This window comes from Podarcis pityusensis, assembly GCF_964106645.2.
Source record: "Podarcis pityusensis genome assembly, chromosome: 16".
Taxonomy (NCBI): Eukaryota; Metazoa; Chordata; class Lepidosauria; order Squamata; family Lacertidae; genus Podarcis; species Podarcis pityusensis.
The window spans coordinates 26,261,383-26,282,081 of NC_138041.1; the positions used below are offsets into that span (position 1 = coordinate 26,261,383).

Below are 20,699 nucleotides of genomic sequence, written 5' to 3' on the forward strand. Positions count from 1 at the left end.
TTCTCAGATACAGGTTTTGCAAAGGAATTTTAAATCAAATGGTACTATTCAGAGAGAAAGATACAAGTAAAAAAATTGGCATTCCATGAAAGCAGGTGATTTAAAAGTGGACCGATGTGACCATCTGTCAAAAGTGTCCTGAGGAAGAGTGGGTGCATTTTGATCTGTCCAGCTGGGCAAAAGTGGTTCCCCAGCCCTGGTTGAAATCAAAGTAACTCCAGCAGGGAAACAGACAAATCTAACTCCTAGGGAATTGAGTGCATCTCAGAAAAAGTTTGGACAGTTTTTGTCCAGGGGTACCACCATTCTTAAGGAAATCAGCCCTGAGTGCTCACTGGAAGGACAGATTGTGAAGCTGAGGCTCCAATACTTCGGCCACCTCATGAGAAGAGAAGACTCCTTGGAAAAGACCCTGATGCTGGGAAAGATGGAGGGCACAAGGAGAAGGGGACGACAGAGGACGAGATGGCTGGACAGTGTTCTCGAAGCTACTAGCATGAGTTTGACCAGACTGCGGGAGGCAGTGGAAGACAGGAGGGCCTGGCGTGCTCTGGTCCAGGGGGTCACGAAGAGTCGGACACAACTAAACGACTAAACAACAACAACAACTATTACACAAGGCCAACAAAGCAGGGAGGGGTTGAAAATCACATGTTGTTTGGGCTGCATTTCTTACTTTTGCTTTCTCCCAGGTTCCAGGAATGACTTCTCGTTCCTGGAACCTGGGAGAAAGTAAACAAAAGAATTGCGGTTCAAGCAACATGCGATAGGACAGCTGTCACAAATAATTGAGATGGTGCTGGGTGTATCCACATTCCATCAAATTGACAGATAAAGCACCCTGCCCTTCATCCCTGGAAAGTACCTGGAGGATTTCCTGATACTTACATAATTCTGTATCAGGAGGGCTGCCCTTCCAGCGCAGAAGGCCCAATCTCACGTGGCTCTGAGCCCCAAACCTCTGTCTCCCCCATGTCATTTAAGCCCATTTGTGGGTCCATAAACAGTCCCCCCCCCCCCAAAAAAAAGATTGCAGTAGTGCTCCTATTACAAATAGCATTTGTAATGTGGCTGTACCATAGAGAACTCCAAAGTGATAACCTCCTAGCAGCTGTTCCACCTCTGAACAGAACAGCCAACTCAAATTAGTCTTAAATTATTGCCTATTATACTTATTGAAAATTTTATTGGTGTTTTTTTTTGTAAACCTCTTTGAAGTTTTGTTTTGTTTAGACAACCAAGCGGTGTACACATTTTTGGATATTAATAAACTGCAGCCTTTTGGGGGCGGTCCCTTCGTAAACTGCTTTGAGGTTTTGCAATCGAGTGGTTTATCAGTTTTATGAAACAAAAAGCAAATAAATTAAATATACAGCACTGAGAACCAAATTGGGCACTGGGGATTTTGCAAGTATCAAGTCCAAGATGCCCTTAACCACTAGAATTGCAGATATGCACATTCTCATTCCCCTTAATTCTTAAAAACGGAGGCCCTTCGCTCCCTTCCCTTTCCCCCCAGTTGAAATTTAGAAAGTTTTGTGATGCAGGGAGCTTTGTTGCTTTCGTGGTGGTGACGATTCTGCTACTGAAACATAAAGCACCACGTGTGTTGATGATGTGAGCAGATGGGGAAGCTGCTAGCTAGATACTGCATCCACATCCAGCTGTCAGATCTTCCCTCTCATCGTCAGGCGAAGAGATGACTGCATTCTGAATAGGAGAACATCTCTGTAAACGCCAGCGCTAAAAGTCTTCAGAGGTTGGGTCTTGTGGTTAAAGCACAAGACCTTGGATGGCGAAAGGCTGCTATTTCTGGCTCTCCAAACGTTTGCCTCCTCGGATGACCTTGGCCTGCTGCTATTTTCCTTCTCTTTTATCTCCAAGGTTTGTGTGTTTATAACAAACGCATGATAGCCCAGCCACAGCCTCTGACTCTCTGATGACAAAGGTGGTGCAAAGGCTCGACAAGTTTTGGCCATACATTAAGTGACATCTGTTGTAAACAAAAATTGCCCTTTTCCCTTATGGGGTATCCAAGAGCCCATATAGAGTCCTTACATAGGTTCCCTATTGGTAGGAGAGAATAACAGAGGCCAACCGGAGAATATTGAGAAGCAAAGCAGCTAGTAAGCTTGATCTTTATTGATCTGTTGCAACAGGGTGCTCCCCTCACCCACTGGAGAGAGGAGGGACCCAGAAAAATGGCGTGCAAGGCCTTATAAAGACTTTTGAAATTGCCACCCTGTAGATCAAGAGCAGGGATGCGGGTGGCGCTGTGGGTTAAACCACAGAGCCTAGGACTTGCCGATCAGAAGGTCGGCGGTTCGAATCCCTGTGACGGGGTGAGCTCCCGTTGCTCAGTCCCTGCTCCTGCCAACCTAGCAGTTCAAAAGCACGTCAAAGTGCAAGTAGATAAATAGGTACCGCTTCGGTGGGAAGGTAAACAGCGTTTCCGTGCGCTGCTCTGGTTCGCCAGAAGCAGCTTAGTCATGCTGGCCACATGACCCGGAAGCTGTACACTGGCTCCCTCGGCCAATAAAGCGAGATGAGCACCGCAACCCCAGAGTCAGTCACGACTGGACCTAATGGTCAGGGGTCCCTTTACCTTTACCTTAGATCAAGACCACCCCCAGAAACATCATATATACATCACAGAAAAGGTCGTCTAAAACCGAAATTTGAATGTTGTTTTTCTCCTGTCCTTGTTTATCTCCTGTCTGGCAGGTCACTTGATTGGATTGCCTGGGGAGCCTGGCCAGTCTTTTGTAGTGATAAATACTTAGTTCCTGGGCCATGTCACAGGCTCACACCCTATTCAAACACAGACATACCCTTAAGACAGGATTTGTGAAGGAAAAGACAATGGGGAGGCTTTTCCATTTTCCTTTGACCTTGCAGAGAAAACATTTGGTCAGTTTGGGACAGTTTGAAAATCAAAATGGTTCCAGGTCGGTCTTCCTGTGCTGATCTATGTACGTGCTTGGTTGGTACACTTATGAACATTTAACATATATCTAACACCTCAAAATTCCTATCACACATTATATTAAAAAAAAGACTCTTATGGACCCAGAGGCCCTAAAAGGAACAGTGGAAACTGCTTTATAGAGCCAGAGAGCACTGGTGCATCTAGCTCAGGCTTGTCTGCAGTGACTGGCAGCAGCTCTGGAGAGCAGCAGATTAAGGCAGGCTGGTTCAGATTGTTCCCTCTCCACCAAGAGATCAAAATGTGCCATATATTTGTGGCAGGGGGAGGGCAGGAAGGGGAGAGAGTGCTACCAGCCAAGGAACTGCCACGCCTTCTGCTCCAGCTATCAATAATTTCTGGGCTTGGCTGAACATTGTTTGGCTTTGGGGAAGCAGGTCTGTGGCAGATCAACACAGCGCCCAATGTGATCACGCGCCTTTTGGCTGGAGCCAAGGCACTCCCCTCATCCCTTTCCCAGGTGGAGGAGGAAAGGAGAAAACAAGAACAGTCTCTGTGTGTGAGAGAAAGCCTAAAGTGGGGAGCTCCCAGCCACCCACCTCTGCGTCACAGCACACAGGCCAGACGGTGCCCTTGAACGGACAAGACACTTGTCCCGAACTGTCTGCAAAGTCGAGGTATTCCTCACCAGAACCGGAGGTGTCTGCTGGCCCTTGCAAGGCCATCTGGATATCTGAAACCATGGCAGGTTATCTGAAATCTGAAGCCTGTGGGAGGGGTGTGTGTGAGAGAGCTGGCTGGCTGGCTGGCACACACAAGAGGATTGTGTAAGGAGGATTCACCAGCCACATGGCACGGCCTGCAGGTCTCTTAGCTGTTGGGTGCATAATGCCTCCCTGAAAATAATTTCCTTTTCCTATCTCAGGAAGTTGTTCCAGGTTTCCACTTCTAATATTAATCCCCCCCCAAACAAAGACATCTTCAATTCTCCAGATGCTTGCAGCAATTACCATATTTTTTGCTCTATAAGACTCACTTTTTCCCTCCTAAAAAGTAAGGGGAAATGTGTGTGCGTCTTATGGAGCGAATGCAGGCTGTGCAGCTATCCCAGAAGCCAGAACAGCAAGAGGGATTGCTGCTTTCACTGCGTAGCGATCCCTCTTGCTGTTTTGGCTTCTGAGAATCAGAATTTTTTTCTTCTTGTTTTCCTCCTCCAAAAACTAGGTGCGTCTTGTGGTCTGGTGCGTCTTATAGAGTGAAAAATACGGTAAATGTTTGTTATTCGGGCATCTAAAAAGTTTTTTAAAAAAGCAGCAGGGAGTTGATCAGACTTTAGCCACCACAACCCTGAAGGTGGTGGTGTCAGCTACCGACACCCACTCCCCTCACATACTCAAGGTGTTGCCTAGATTCCCATTTTGGGGACATGGGAATCTGTCTTCTGCTGAGTCTTGGTGCATGTAGCTCCATGTTGTCTATACAGACTGGCAGCATCTCTCCAGGGTTTCAGACATTCCCAGTCCTACATAAGGATGCTGGGTACTAAACCTGGGGTCTTCTGCATGCAAAGCAGATCCTCTAGCAGAGTGTTTCCCAAACTTGGGTCTCCAGCTGTTTTTTTGGACTACAATTCCCATCATCCCTGATCACTGGTCTGGCTAGCTGGGGATGATGGGAGTTGTAGTAGTCCAAAAAATGCTGGCGACCCAAGTTTGGAAAACACTGCTAAGCCACAACTCTTTTCCATCCAAAAGGCTGAAAAGGGGTGGAGGCAAAAGAGCCTGTGATGGTTCAAGCTGTGCGTGCATCTGGCTTAGAAGCCAGAACCTTCTGCATGCCAAGCAGGTGTTCTACCACTGAAATATTAGGTTTTGGCAATCTGTGCACCTGACACTCCCTGAAATTGAAACTCCAGGAAACCTAGTTCTTGATGTCCACAGAATAGCATGTGCAGTTTTGCGAGTGCATACCAGGTGTTGGCCCTCCAGATGTTTCTGGGCTACCACTCCTATTATCACTGCCTATTAGCCATGTTGACCTCCCTGAGGCTGATGGGAGTTGCAGTCTGACAATATCTGGAGGGCCCGTTTCCCCAGTCCTGAATTCTGCATTACTTCATGGCAGCTTGGATGAACCTGGAGCACTCCAGATCTTGCTTGACTACAATTCCATGAGCTGTGCTGGAATAAGACAAGAGGGTTTGTGCTAGCTGGGAATGATGCAGTCAAAACTTCAGGTGGGGGCGGGACAGGTGAGGGGAGGCCAATGGAAAGATTTCTGGACACCTCCAACGCATTGAGACATTTTAGGCAGCTCCCTCAAAAGCGGGGCTCCTTATTCCATTCCCGGTGGTGGAGCTGCACAGAGGGCAAACAAGGGCCCATATTTTCATGCACCCCAGGGAGGTGTAGCCTGGCCTGCCTTGCAGAGAGGAAACAAACTCGTTCAAGCTCTAGAGGGCGTAGCTTGCTTTGGTTCTTGCTTCAAGCTTGCTGGGTTTCATCGTTTCCAACCATGCTAGCAGAAAAAATGCAGACTATGACAAGCTGAAAAAAGGAGCGCCCAGATATCGGAAGAGCAAATGAATCTGGGAGCTATAGTTTGGGTCTTTGGGTTTGATGCTTTTGTAACTGGATCTGTAATGGCTTTTAGTCAAATACAATAAATGATTGATTGATTGATTGATTGATTGACTGATTGGTGAAAAAGTGCTTTTTTACTGAGATGCTAACTTTCTCTCTGCATGCCATTCCTTGAACAGCAAAGATAAGGCTTGCTTTCATTGCTCTGTTCATTTGTGCTTTTGACAAGTGTTATGTGGAGGGAAATGCAGCCCCTGGGCTGAAAAATGTCCCCCTCCTGCCCCCTTGGGTGTCCGATGTGGCCTTCACAGATATAGACACAACTTGGGGGAGGGTGTTTTGGCTGCTGATCGCTACCTGAAGGTGACGGATATTCAGCTCTGAAGCTGGTTGATGTCTGGCAATGGACCTGGCGAGGCTGCAGCTGGTGGGTGGTTGTTGGAAGAGTTTGCGTTCAGGCTAGTGGATGCCGTGAGGCTACGCTGGCTGAGATGGATGCAAAGTGGTTTGGAAGCCTTGTTTGTTAACAGGCAGCCAAACAGAGGAGGAGTCTGGAGGGACGCTGTTGGATGGGGGCCATCCCACTCACCTGTTTGCCTTTGCCTTACAGGGATGTCCGGAGCTGGTGAGGTTTTCTCCAAGTCCAAAGTCATGAAGAGAACCACAGGACATCCCTATTTACATCGGAGAAATGAATGCGAAATACTGGCAGTGAGCAATGGACAAGGCCGTGGCCGTACCTGAGAGAAGGAGCTTTGAAGGGAGACTGCAGGTGGACACCTGCTGCATTGCGAGTGATAGGGCAGTGGGGAGAGAGAAGAAAATGAGGGAGGAAACATTAGGAAGTCCATTGGAAGTGCTATGAAGACGCTTTGAACAGGAATGGCTTCCCCTCAGGGATTCTGGGAACTGTAGGTGGTTAAGGGGACAGAGAGTTGTTAGGCGGGTTAGGCTTAGGCTTAGGGTAGGGGTAGGGGCAGGGTTGAGTTGGGGTAGGGTTAGGGTTAGAGTTAGGGTTCCGGTTCCCTTCTTGTCAGGGAACTTTGGGAATTGTAGCTCTAGTTAAGGGTTAAGGGTTAGCATTAGGGTTAGAGTTAGGGTTAGATTCAGGGGTAGGGGTAGGGGTAGGGGTAGAGTTCCCTTTTTGCCAGGGAACTCTGGGAATTGTAGCTCTTGGAGGGGAACAGGGGGTCTCCTAACAACTCTCTGCACCCTTTTCAAACTATAGCTCCCGGATTCCTTGGGGGAAGAAGCCATGAGTGTTTAAAGCGGCTTCATAGCACATGAAATGGTGTGGATGTGGCCCTGACCTCCCGCACCCCACTGCCCCTTATTATTGAGGAATCGAAAAGATTTCCCCATGCAAATCTCTCAGAAACAATGTATTTCATCTGGAAAACTATTTAATAAAGATTACTTTTTATTAAAACCTTTGAATGTGTTTTATTTTATAAGTAACAGCAACACTCCTGAATCGCCCTCCCTCTCTGCAGCAGCTGGAGAGAGAACCCTAACATACAATAAGTCATATAAAAAGGTAAAGGTTTAGAGGCCCCAGGCTTCAGCCTACTTAGCCTATACATAAATCTAGCACTGGAAAATTCTGACAGCTGGATAGAGAGACCATTTAAGTCTACTATGTGACCACCCCCAGCCTGCGGTTCCCCACCCATGCTTACAATGTTAGTTTCCTTGGACACAATATCTTCCGGGGTTCTTTCTGCCAGTGACGCAGCTCAGAAGGTTCTTTGGCAAATGAGTGAAGTAGGGAAATTTACTCTCTGGAAAGCAACTGTATGAAGGCTAAGGGCTGAAACACCTGAAAAGCACCAAAGACTGGATATTGACACACTCCACTGCTCACAGAAAAAAATATATCTGCCTTGCTATCACTGGATCCTGCCTCCATCCATTCTCCTCTGACTGACCATGGACTTAGGGGACTCATAGTCCCTTGGGGAGTTGAGCAGCAAAAAGTCAACCCCCCGTTTCTCTACAATATCTTGTACCTGGTTCTCTTGTTCAAAGAGCTCAAGACACGATCAAATAAAACACTCTGTAGCAGTTCTCAGCTCACTGCACTGAAAGAAGAGGTTTTTGTCTCCGTTCCCCATCAGATTTGATCCCTGTGGAACCCAGCAGTGCTGCCAAACCAAGCCCACAGTAATAGTCAGCCTCATCTTCAGGCTGGATGTTAGTGATGGTTAAATAGCCACTATTCCTAGACGGAAGCAGTGAACCGATCTGGGATCCCTTCTCCCCGACTGTAGCCATTACGATGCACATAGCGAGGGGCCTGTCCAGGTCTCTGTTGATACAATATAGTGCAGACTGCTGGTGTGAGTGCAGGAGAGTTTTGCTGTTTGTCCAGGAGATGCAGACCGGTGGGGCTCCTGTGTGCAACTTTCAACCACTACCCCCCCAGCCTTCCAGATGTTTTGGACTACCACAAGCCCCAGCTGGTGTGGCACCATGATGCAGAGGTTTATGGCAGCTGTAGCCTACATCTGGAGCGCACCAGGTTGGGAAAAGCTATACTATACTAATATGTGTTGGCATGTTTTCAAAACTGCTGGGTTCAACTGCTGTCTTGGAAGCACTGTTTCTGGTTGATAAGGTATCTGACTAGAACTTGGGAGACCTGGAGTTTTATCCTGTATCCCAGATCTGGGCTCACTGCTAACCCTTTGTGGATTTATCCAGTAGCAACTTAGAGACCAACAAAGTTTGTTCGTGGTACAGTGGTACCTCGGATTAAGAACTTAATTCGTTCTGGAGGTCCGTTCTTAACCTGAAGCACCACTTTAGCTAATGGGGCCTCCCGCTGCCACGCGATTCCTGTTCTCATCCTGAAGCAAAGTTCTTAACCCGTGGTACTGTTTCTGGGTTAACAGAGCCTGTAACCTGAAGCATATGTAACCTGAAGTGTCTGTAACCCGAGGTATCACTGTATAAGCTTTCGTGTGCATGCACACTTCTTCAGATACTTTTCTTTTTTATATTTTTCGACTGCGTCAGACCAACATGGCTACCTACCTGAATCTAGAACCTTTGTGGACTTGTTCACACACACACCTGTGTTAGGCAGTACTGTGGCATCGTACCCACATGACAGACACATAAACCCCTCTGTTGAAACTAGACGGCTTTAAGAGGATTAGACGTATTTGTGGAGGGGAGGGTTATAAATGGCTACTAGCTGTGATGGCTCTGGTCTGTCTCCACAGGTTGGAGGCAGAAATGCTTCTGAATAACAGTTGTGGGAAGGAGGGAAAACTCTTATGCTTGGGTACTGTACTACATTGGCTCCCAGTACGTTTCCAAGCACAATTCAAAGTGTTGGTGCTGATCTTTAAAGCCCTAAACGGCCTCGGTCCAGTATACCTGAAGAAACATCTCCACCCCCATCGTTCAGCCTGGACACTGAGGTCCAGCTCCAAGGGCCTTCTGGTGGTTCCCTCCCTGTGAGAAGTGAGGTTACAGGGAACCAGGCAGAGGGCCTTCTCAGTAGTGGCACCCGCCCTGTGGAATGCCCTCCCACCAGATGTCAAAGAGAAGAACTACTACCAGACTTTTAGAAGACATCTGAAGGCAGCCCTCTTTAGGGAAGCTTTGAATGTTTAACAGACCACTGTATTTTAATACTTTGTTGGAAGTCGCCCAGAGTGGCTGGGGAAACCCAGCCAGATGGGCGGGGTATAAATAATAAATTCTATTGTATTATTCGGTCCTGCTTGCAGGCTTCCCATTCAGGCATCTGGTTGGCCACTGTGCGACCAGGATGTAAGACTAGATGAACCATTGGTCTGATCCATCAGCCTCCGCTTTTGTTCTTAATGCTGCTGAATACCAGTTGCTGGAAACCGCAGGAGGCGAGAGAGCTCTTGCACTCTGCTTGGGTCCTGGCTGAAGGCTTCCTATTGGGGCATCTATGAAGCCACTGTGAGAAGACGATAATGGACTAGGTGGGTGTCTGGCATGATCCAGCAAGCTCGTCTTACGTTCCATTACCTGCATGTCTTTACAGAAATGCCTGGCATCTTGCCCTAGCAAGGATCCCCACTTCTGGGGGCGGGGGGACCATTTTACCAGCAACTGCTGCAATCTGAATGTGCAGATTCCAACAAAAACGGTAGCTATACGCTCCACCATTTTGGTGACCTTTTATCTGCACCAAAGCTCTATTTTTTGTGAAACAGAGAACACCTTCATATCATCCAGTTAAGAACAACAACAGCAGAACCTATTATTTGCATCTCAAGGAGACAAGTATATCATTAGGGGTTGGTGGTGGCAGTTTTTTTGCTGTGCTCACCCATTACGAATACTGTGGTACCTCTGGTTACGTACTTAATTCATTCCGGAGGTCCGTTCTTAACCTGAAGCTGTTCTTAACCTGAAGCACCACTCTAGCTTATAGGGACTCCCGCTGCCGGCAGAGCACCATTTCTGTTCTCATCCTGAAGCAAAGTTCTTAACCCGAGGTACTATTTCTGGGTTAGCGGAGTCTGTAACCTGAAGCGTATGTAACCCGAGGTACCACTGTATTGGGAATGTGATGTAGCAAAACTAGAACAGTTCTATGTCCCCATTGATTTCAGTGGGGAAGTTAAGGCCCTATAAATTACCTAACCAACTGCCCCTTTGACCAGTCAGCTCCCTGGAGATTCGAATTGCTTGACTCAAGCAGGATCATGCACCTCCCCCCCCCCCAAAAAAAAATATTACACCTGCTCAACCAACTTCTGAACCCAACACCTGATTTGGAAGCACCTTAAGTGCCTCAGAAAAGCAGTGCTGTTTTCCTTGATGGGAGTGTTTCCTTTCCTCTTGCGAAATTAAGAGCAGGCTCAAAGTGAAAAGTTCCATATGCCTCACCAAAACGTTGCCCACATTAAAATAAAATAAACCAGACAAAAAGAAGGGGCATAAAGTAACCATTCTAACTTCTTTAATGCAGTCCAATCAAATTGTTTTTTCTTTTTTTTTTAATCACTCTGAACTCTATAATTCATTTGCACTAAACAGGTTGGTAGTACAGAAAAATTAATCGTTTTTGCCGATCAATTTCATCTTTTGGGGTCTTTATGCATCAGCCAACCGAGTGTGTGGCTCTTGCCTTTACTTTTTTTTTTAAAACCTTCCCCCTCCCCTTTTCTTCCGTTTTGCATAACTATATTATCCCATAGACTTAAAAACAATCAACTAGCCAAGTTTATTATTAATTATGATACATCTAAAAAAAAATTAATACTAACCCTAACATGACAGCTGCTTTAAGAGCTCTCTGTATAATTCCCTCGGAAGGGCTTCTCAGTAGCAAATCACTACAACAGGTCCTAAAATCATAAATGTAATAATCAGAATCATAATAAGAGAAAGAGAGAGAGAGAATATCGAGAGCGAGTTAGAAAAAAAAAAAGCAGCATAAAACTGAGTTAAAATTCTCCTGAAGGAGCCCCAATGGAATGAGTGGGAGATTTGCTCCTCGGTGGCCTCACCTGCCTGACCTCCCCCACACCCACCCACCACTTTCAGGAGAACTTTGCTGCTTGGTTGCACCCAAGGACTGGTTTGAATCTGGTGGGGCCAGACAGCGGGCACCCTCCCTCAACTCCCTTGCCTCTGGCACAGCATCCTTGACTTCTTCAAAAAAAGAAAATAAAAGCTTTCGTAAGTTGCGTTTTCTGGTGGTTTTTTCTTCTTCCTTTCTTCCTAAAGAACAATGGTACCTCTACCTACTAGATACCTCACAGGTATGTGCTTTTATGAGCAGACGACGATGCTAACAATGCGAATCTTAGGAAAGGGTCATGAGGCAGAGAAGGATGAAGGACCAAAATAAAAGGATAGGAGAGACACACATCTAATTCTCTGCCAGATCAACTAGGGTTTCTTAACATTCCCCCAACCAGCCTTTGGGGTGTTTAAGTTTTCATCCGCGGGGTTCCAAGCTGGGGTCGCCCACAGACCTTCTGGGTGCTTGGCGCCGTTTTGCCCTGCCATGGGGTGCAGCCCCCAAAGGCTGCCCCTCCATTCGTTGCCGTGCAGGTGATAACTCTGCAGCTGGCCCCCACCACACGCACACACTCTCTGCCCCCTGGGGAAGATTTCGGGGAGAAGGGAAGGGAGGACCTAAAAGGAATTCAAACAGAAAAATCTCCCCACTACAAAACTGGATTTTTTTGTCAGCTCCCACACATTGCCCACAGCCATCTTAAGACACCCAAAGCAGACAGCCGCTATGTCAAGGTGGGAGCCGGCCTCATTTTCCATCTGGCCCCATTTGCTGTGGGTCGACCTCTGGATCCACCAAGGAGGAGGCAAAGGCGGACTGGACAATCTGAAACCCGAACGATTCCAGGAGAGACATGTTCTGTTGTGGGGAAAAGGGGGAGCCCAGGGCAGGGCCCAAGTCCCCTAAGGGGGCCCCCAGGGAGCGGACATGGACTTTCTGTATGTGTTTGTTAAGATAGGACTTGGATCTGAAAAAGCTGCCGCATTCGGGGCAAGGGTACTTCTTATCCCCCTCCGACTCCAATTTATTCTTGGCGACCACCATGTCGCAGGAGGAGAAGGAGCCGTTGGCGTTCTGTTTTTCGGGGGTCTTGAGGTCGCTGGCGTCCGAGAGGTCTCCGTAGGAATCCGAGCTCTCAATCTGATCCAAAGGTGAGCATTTCTGGCCTTCTAGGGAGACAGGAAAAAAGAAAAAAGGCACGTTCTTTAGACCCCTGCGGTGGATTTCCCATGCTAAAGGTCAAGCCACAGCCCCCCTCCCTGTCTATCCCAAAGTATCCATCTGAACCTCTTTGCAACCTGCCCGTTTCCCAGTCCAGCTGTGTGGACGTAAACCCACTAAAATACAGTTACCAGATTTTTTTCAATGAACCCGGGGACACTTTTCAACTTCCTATTAGATGGACTTTGTCAGATTTGTAAATCTGGGGTCTGTCTCTGGGAAATGGGGACGTCTGGTAACCTTACACTAAAATGACTAGCTCAGCCTTCCCCAACCTGGTGCCCTACATAGATTTGGACTACAACTCCCAACCAGTACAGCCATGTGAGTCTGGGGTGAAGTAGTGCAAAATGTTGGGAGGGTTGCCAGGCTGGCAGAGCCCATCAAGGTTCCCTATAGCCTGCTTGTCCTCATTCATTTATGTTAGTCAAAAAGTCATCTCATGTCTTTCTTTTCCCTTCCCTACAAAGCAGTTTCCAATGAAAGGGGAAGCCTTGGCTGGGATGGGTTTGGGGTGCTGGGCCAGGTAGGCTCACCTCTCTGAGCCTTACGCAATGGTGAAGCTCCAACCTAGCCTCATTACAGGGGAATGGACAAGATTACTCTTTGGGTCCCTTCCAACGCAATGGGTCTAGGACTTCATGAGACTGCAAAGCTACTTGGGGAACCGGCATGAGGTTTTGCGCCTGCCATCACCCTGCCTCAATATCTGGGTTGGGGGTGAGTCAAGTCCAGAAAGACTCTCCCCTAATACCAAGCAACATTGCCTGACCTTAAATGAAGGGTCATGGCAGGTGGGCGGGGGGAGGGATCCAACCAAATTTCAGTCTTCCTGGCTCCACTCAATCCAGCAAGACACATCCCAGCCTTTCCTTGTAGTTGTTAGGAATCATGATCCTCTGGATATAGAATGAGCCTGATCCTGTTCCCCACCTAACGCAAAAGCAGTCTTCGTCAGTCTGGTGCCCCCTCCAGCTGTTTTGGAATACAATTCCCATCAGCCCAGCAGCTGATGGAAGCTGAAGTCCAAAACAGCTGGACAGCACCAGGCTAACGAAGGCTGAGCGAAAGCACTTTTGGGAAGGCCCATCTCAGGATCTCTCAAGAAACCCAAGGGCCACTCACAGTCTTGCAAGCGTCTTCCACTGGGGTGTCTCGGAAAGTGCAATGAAGGCATTGTTTCACTACTCTCTCCAACGCAAAACCAAAACCAGACTGCTGCCATCAGCACAAGAGAGATGAAAGTGTGCAAAAAGCTTCTTAGTAAGGAGAATGCCTGACTCGCTTAAGGGCTGTCCCTGTCTGCCTTGCAGGCAGAAGGTATCAGGTTCAAGCCCCCAGGTAGGGTTGGGAGAGACTTCCTGCCTGAAATCCTGGACAGCTGCTGCCAGTCAGTGTAGACAATACTGAGCTAGATGGACCAATGGTCTGACTCGGTATATGGCAGCTTCCTGTGTTGTCCCAGCAACCCCTGCCCAAAGACACTTCCTTAAGGTCTTGGCTGTTTCTTGGGACAGTACGCATGAAAGCCCAACTTCCACCCACAAACCAAGATGGAGCTTGTGAGCTATCCCTTATATAAAAAAATACTAATCGAGCCATTAACTTTTAGCTAAACCAGAACAGATTCTTTATGGAGGGGAGGAGGCAGAGCTGTTGAGAGGCATTCTGGTTCCTTCGGTGGATAACCCCCCCCCCAAAATATCCTCATGCACTGACCCACGTGGCATCACAATCTGCTGGGATGTTATTCTGGGCAAGGCCCATTGAAGCAAGAGGGGGATTTGTTCTGCTGGAGCACATCCGGGGAAGGTCCAGGTGGACTGTGGTCCCCTTCCAGGTCAGATCTATCCAACTACCCCTACACTACCCTTTGTGACATGCAGAAGCTGCCACATACATAGACCACCCTAACTGGACCTCCTAGCCTTTGTATATGTGTGAGAGAGGCCAAATTCATACCAGACATTTTCAGCACTATGAAAACACTTAAACAGGCATGTTTAAGAATCCTGGGGAGTGTAGTTTGTTCAAGGCGCTGAGAGGTGTGAGGAGAACCCCCAGGGCTGCAATTCCGAAAGTGGTTTAACAACCAATCCCCTCTTCTCGGGGAACTCTGGGAATTGTAGCTCTGTGAGGGGGAAGAGTGAGTCTCTTCAGAGCCCTCAGCACCTTTAAAAAACTACAATTCTCAGGCTTCTTTGGGGAAAACCGTGACTGCTTAAAGTGGTAGCATAATGCTTTAAATGTACAGTGTAAATGTGACCAAAGAGAGAGGGAGAGAGAGAGGGATGGGGGAACGAGTGAGTCGAAGTCAATGCCACGCTATAGCCTCTTCAGCATCTTCCTAAGCTAGAGGAGTCTAAATGATGGCCCATTGGGTTTAAGTTTCTGGGCAGTCATTCCATCCACCAATCTTATCTTCTCCATCTTCCCTGAGTCAAGCCAAAAACTGGTGCTTGGCTCTCTAGAGAGCACTTCAGACTGCTGGCCAGGACACATGCGGCTGAGCACCTGTCCACACAGAGCCGTCCCCTGCACACAGAAACTAGCTAATCGGTGGTAAGAAGCAGTCATGAGTTCCAGTTTAACCACCTCCTTGACGTGCCAGTATTCTTGCACAGGGATGATGTTTACTATGCAGAGATGGCTCCCATCTTGCTTAGCCACATGCTGGCCATGTTTGTGAGAAACAGGCCTGAGGCTTGCTGCAGTCTTGAGCCTTGCTCCACAATAAAGCCCCTTCACCAGAGGTTTTAAGCAGAGGTTGGGTGGCCATCTGTCAGGGATTCTTAAACCGTGATTCCTGCACTGCAGGCGGCTGGACTATAGGACCCTTCCAACCCTACAATTCTATGATTCTCAGAGGGAGACCATCTTAAGCAGGGAGGGAACGAGGCTACGTGACCATTGCACCTCCTGAACACAAAGGTCCCTGCCTAAGCCTCAAAGGGATGGAGATATATAAAGGGGCAAGCGGAGAATGCATCCAAAAACTATGTAATTTTGAAGCCTTGAGTGAAAGAGGAGGGGGGGCGTTAAATTCCTCCCACCATCTAAGGGGCCTTTCTCCCAGTTATCAAAACAGAACTCTTTCTCAGTAACTCCAGAAATTTCTCCTAGGGTTGCCAGATCCAGCAAACCCAAGATGTAACTTTTTCCTAAACTGTCCTACTTCAGGCCGGTGGAGGTTTGTAACTCTGGACTTCAGAGCCTCATTGCATGGGTGGGGTGGAGAAGGGAACAGTCTGACAGGGGAAACAGTCGAGGTTAGGGCAACTCCTCTAGACAAAACTCCCTGCACCATTACACTGTGCAGCCTTTCCTAATTTGCTCTCCAAATATTCTGGATTACAGCTCCCAGAAAACCCAGCTGAGCTGGTTCAGGCTGATGGGAGTTTTAGTCCTAAAAAGTCTGGAGGCCAGCAGGATGGCGGATGATCTTATGGAACTCACCGCCATGGGATCATATAGGGATGCCTAGAGGTTTAGATGGCTTCTAAAGGGGATTAGTCAGATCCTTGGAGGAAGAGAAAGCTATCAATGGTTACTAGGCCACAGAACCTCCAAGTTTGGAGGCAGGGTATCTTTAATCCTGCTTGCTGGGGACAACTCTTGGCATCTTGCTCCATCTTGTTTAACAGGTCTGTGATGGCATTAATGATTTAAGTGATTGTTTTGCTAGCGGGTGTCCCAAGACCACTTGGCTGTTTGCTGCTGGTGGGAGAGCCTGCTTATGTGCTTAGCTTTCTCCATGCAGTGATGGGCGAGTTACTGCTGTTGCTCTTGGGAGAGTGTTCAGACATGCAAGCCTCCGCCTGCAGCCTGAAGTGGGGCAGCCGAGGGAAAACTCAGCTGTGCCCTTCTCCCAAACAGAACACGGTGGATTTCCTGACCGGCACCTTACCCGCCCCCCACAGCGCTCCCTTATCCGCCCGTTCCCCAGCACCCAACAAGGTCCTACGTCAAGAGACGGAAAGTGTAGAGCAGGGAGTCGCTTGCCTTTGATGCCATAGGTCCTGACGCTGTGGAACGCTGCTCCCCCATTCGGGATGGGCTCCGGGTGTCTGGAGACCTGGGGAAGGGGAACACCGTGGTGGGTTTTAACATGGACCTTTAAGTAGGAGGCAGAGGAGAAACCTAAACAAGATAAAAGGAGATGAGATCCTGCCGCCAGGACAGACACAGATGCCTCTCTGCCTTTCCCCCTCGCTCCGCTTAGCCGCTGCCAGATTCTCCTCCTCCTCCTCCACCTCTTGGCTCCTCTGCGAGAGAACGGGTGCCCGAAGAACCAAGATCAAAGCCAGCCACCGCCGTGCGACAGGAGGAGGCCTCAACATGGCAGGCAGCGGGCCTCTGGAGCTCTCGCAAATGAAGACCCAGAAATTACCAGGGTGGGGAGAGAAGGCTATTATTATTATTATCACCATACTCCATTTCTTTGTCATTCCATACGAAAAGATTCCTCAAAGTGACTTAAAAAGAGAAGCAACTTGGAGACTCTATGCACAGAATAGGTGATGTCATAGAGAAGGAGGCTGCATACACAACACACAGTTAAAAGCACATGGGTCATCTGTCCCACCAAGAATCCTGGGAACTGTAGTTTAAGGGTCTTGAGAATTGTGTCTCTATGCAGGGCAAACTATAGTTCCCAGGATCCTTGGGAGGAAAGCCATGTGCTTTAAGTAGGTGGTGCATACGCAGCAAAAATGAAGAAGCCTCCAGGATCCATGTCAAGACCCAGCAATCATGGCAGCCTGATGCTCTCCAGAATCATAGAATTGTAGAGTTGGAAGGGGCCACGAGGGTCATCTAGTCCAGCCCCCTGCAACGCAGGGATCTTTTGCTCAAACCCATGAACCTGAGAGCAAAAGTTGCATGCTCTACTGACGTGAGTTATCCCAGGTGTCAGGCTATAACACCTGTCGGTTCCTGCATCACTGCAATGTATTTCAATGTTGCTTTATGAAGGCATCTTTAGTTTATTGCTGATCTTACACCTACACGATGTTTTGCTTCTTCTTCCTAATGCAGGCAGTATGGAATTTTTTGCGAATGGATAAAAATTGAATATGGCCATGCTGGCTGGGTGCTGAAGGGAGCTGTAGTTTATAAACATCTGGAGGGCACCAGGTTGGCCGAGACACAGGTTTGAATATTTTTCTCTCCTGAAGCAAATCACACGCTAAGTGAGCTCCCTGTAGGATTCAGCTGGCCCAGTTCCTAAAACAAATCTGCAATCTACCAAATATGGCTTGCAGAAGAGGGCAGGGCAAAAGGAGACCAAGAGATCTTAAATAAATGTATGAAGGCCACTTTGGCAGCTTGGATGCTTATTTCTCGATTCACCTGGGCTGAGAGCAGGCTGCCTATTCTGGTGGATTTGGACAGGGTGGAAGGAAACAGGAAGGAGGAATGAAATCTCCTTGCCCAGGAGAGAGAGGGGCTTGGGCAGCGGTTCCTCAACTTGCTGCGGATGAGAATGCACTGGGGCGGGGACTGGCGGGAGTTGTAGTCCAAAACATCTGGATGGCACCAGGTTGGGGACTGGCTGCCCTGAGGAGTAGCAAGGAAGCAAGCCCAGCCTTCTAGAGGAGCACACCCAACCAACACAGGAAGGAGTAACCAGGCTGTAAACAATGATGCTTCTGAGAGAACTGGGCCATTCCTCTCTACCTCCCAGGCCACAACATGATGACAGTACTGAATGATTACAACTTTATACGATCATGTGAAGCGACAAGCTGATCTGCTGCAGACGTCGGGGACTTTCCCAAGCCCAAGGTTTATATTCCCTTCGGGGGGAACCATGTCAGTGGTAGGCAGGGAGGAGCAACAAATTTAAGTGCTACCTTTGTGCAGTATTATTTATTTGTTACACTGATACCCCTCCCCAAAGAGCTCAAGGTGGCATAAAATGGTTCCCCCCTCCTTACAACAACCCTGTGAGGTAGGCGAGACGGAGACTGGCCCAAGGTCACATGCAGTGAGCTTCATGGCCAAGTGGGGGTTTGAGCCCTGGTCTCACGGGTCCTAGCCTGACACTTTAACCACTACGCCACGCTGTCTCTACCCGGGTAGCTGGTCTCTACATGCACTTGGCACATGCATACCCCACTCCACCCTCCATCCAGACAAGCAAAGAACTATGACTGCAGTTCAAGCAGTTCATCCCAGCAAGGCAAAGACCACCTGAAGAGGGTGTGCAGCAAGGCCAGCGAGCGTTATAGCCTGGGAAAAGTCCCAAGGGCCAGATGGAGAGGTCTGGAGGGCCACATATGCCCCCCTCCCGGGTCTGAGGTTTCCCCTACCCCCGGACTAGCCTGGCAGAATCTGGCTGCTGCTTCTGAAAAAACATAAAACCCCAATGTATTATTCATTCCTTTATAGCCAGAGTGCTAGCAAAGGAGCACCTCCATTTTTCTAGAGAGAAATAGCAAAATGTGATTCCCCCAACAGTCTGCATCTGAAAACAATAGAGATGTAATCCATTTATCTTTGTTACTGCAGCCAAGGCAGCAACAATCACCTGGCTCTGCAGTTGCCATAATTGCAGTGGTCTGTTGCTCTGATGGGTTTATGTTGTATTGGCCAGCCTCCCAAAAACTGTAACCGATGGGGCTACACAATCTAATTCTGGCTCCTGGGGCATTATTCTGCTATTTCGCCCTTTTTTTAATCTTTATTTGCTTCATTTACTTACTCGCTTGTCAAAAAAACATTTAGGCCTTACCTTCCCCATTAACCTCCCGAAGCCACAAGTATCCAAACTAGCTTATAAACGTATTTAAGACAATGTGAGCCACCCCATACACTACAGGCTGAACCTCTCTCCCCAAATCAGGGGTGTCATCAGCAGACTGGGGAGGGGGGTGGTGGTACTCTGCACATTCCTGGACAACCTCCCCAGAAGTTTCATGGGCTGGATTGCTATAATGTGCTCTATGTGGGTCTGCCCTTGGGCCTGGTTCTCAAGATCCAGCTGGTGCAGAATGGGGTGGCCAGAATGCTGTCAGGAGCTTCTGGTCGAGAACACGTGACACCACTGTTTAAACAGTAGCACTGGCTGCCCATCTTCTACTGAGCCAGGTTTAAGGTCCTGGTATATTAATTTACAAAGCCCTGAACAACTTAGGGATTGCCTGAGTCCTTGAATCCCAGCTCAGCCTCTGAGATCACCTGCAGGAGCCTCATCGGTTGTTCCCCGAGTTGGTGAGGCTCCTTTGACAACAGCATCATCGTTGCCAACAGTCATCGGCCCAGTCCTGTGGAACGCCCTGCCACTAGAGATTCAGCAGGCGCCTTCTGTGCCTACTTGCCGAGAACTTTTCTATTCTGCCAGGCCTATGCAGACCATTAAGAATACACCCTTCCACAATCATAAATTTATGTATGTTTTAAACTTTTTTTTTATATGGTTTTACTGTACGGTTTTGGGACGTGGGTTGCGCTGTGGGTTAAACCACAGAGCCTAAGACTTGCCAATCAGAAGGTCAGCAGTTCGAATCCCCGCGACGGGGTGAGCTCCAGTTGCTCGGTCCCTGCTTCTGCCAACCTAGCAGTTCGAAAGCACGTCAAAGTGCAAGTAGATAAATAGGTACCACTGCAGCAGGAAGGTAAATGGCGTTTCCGTGCGCTGCTGTGGTTCGCCAGAAGCGGCTTAGTCATGCTGGCCACATGACCCTGAAGCTGTATGCCAGCTCCCTCGGCCAATAAAGCGAGATGAGCGCTGCAACCCCAGAGTCGGCCATGACTGGACTGGTCAGGGGTCCCTTTACCTTCACTGTACGGTTTTATGTGTTTATCTGTGGAGACGCACTTCCATTTTTATGTGATGGCTACAGATGTGATTCGAAATTCGTGGAAGCAAAGGCTATCAACGGCGACTTGTCACAACGGATACGCGCTGCCTCCAGTAACTGGTAGCATTTTAAAATCAAGATGGCGGACTGAGTCTTTCAAAACTCAACTGATTTTAACCAACTGCAAGAATTTTAACTAAATTTTTCATGATGGCTCCTTAGATGAAGCAGCTGGATTCTGTCTGTTCAGATACAATTGGGCACCATTCCAAATCCAGATAGCGGAGTGAACTTTTCAAAACTGCATTTTTTTAATTTTAATTTTTTGTTTCTTACAGACTTCCAGAGCACCCCTGGGTATGAGGCTGCTCATATCTGATGGGAACAAGCCACCCACAATCAAGGCAGGAGGTTGGACAAGATAACCCTTGGGAGGTTGCTACCAACTCTACAATTCTATGATCCTAAGGCCATGTAGAGAGGCTGCAAGAACAGTCCCACACCTGAGAAAACAGGTGGTGCCTTTGAAAATGAACACCTGTAGACTCTGTCTCACGAGCAGCTGAACCACCTGTACCCAGATACAGAATAATGTGCGAACAACCCTTACAAAGCGCACACACACACACGCACACACACACACACAC

General features: G+C 48.2%; 2 protein-coding genes across 8 annotated transcripts in view; one reads left to right on the plus strand and one right to left on the minus strand.

Annotated features, from left to right (window-relative positions):
• The window catches only part of DRG1 (developmentally regulated GTP binding protein 1), a 165,524-nt gene that overhangs the window by 105,126 nt on the left and 39,699 nt on the right, over window positions 1–20,699 (plus strand). The window lies entirely within an intron of this gene.
• PATZ1 (POZ/BTB and AT hook containing zinc finger 1) overlaps window positions 10,438–20,699 on the minus strand; it is a gene marked incomplete at its 5' end in the record, with an annotated part of 32,194 nt that continues 21,932 nt past the window's right edge. For 3 of the 7 annotated variants that reach the window (XM_080986267.1, XM_080986265.1, XM_080986264.1), the window contains 2 exons: window positions 10,438–12,195; window positions 16,250–16,387. In XM_080986267.1, the coding sequence (XP_080842393.1) occupies window positions 11,774–12,195; window positions 16,250–16,387 (560 nt within the window). In that variant the 3' untranslated portion in view covers window positions 10,438–11,773. The remainder of the gene's footprint in view (window positions 12,196–16,249; window positions 16,388–20,699) is intronic. The other 4 variants (XM_080986269.1, XM_080986268.1, XM_080986266.1 and 1 more) reach the window with 3 other exon arrangements.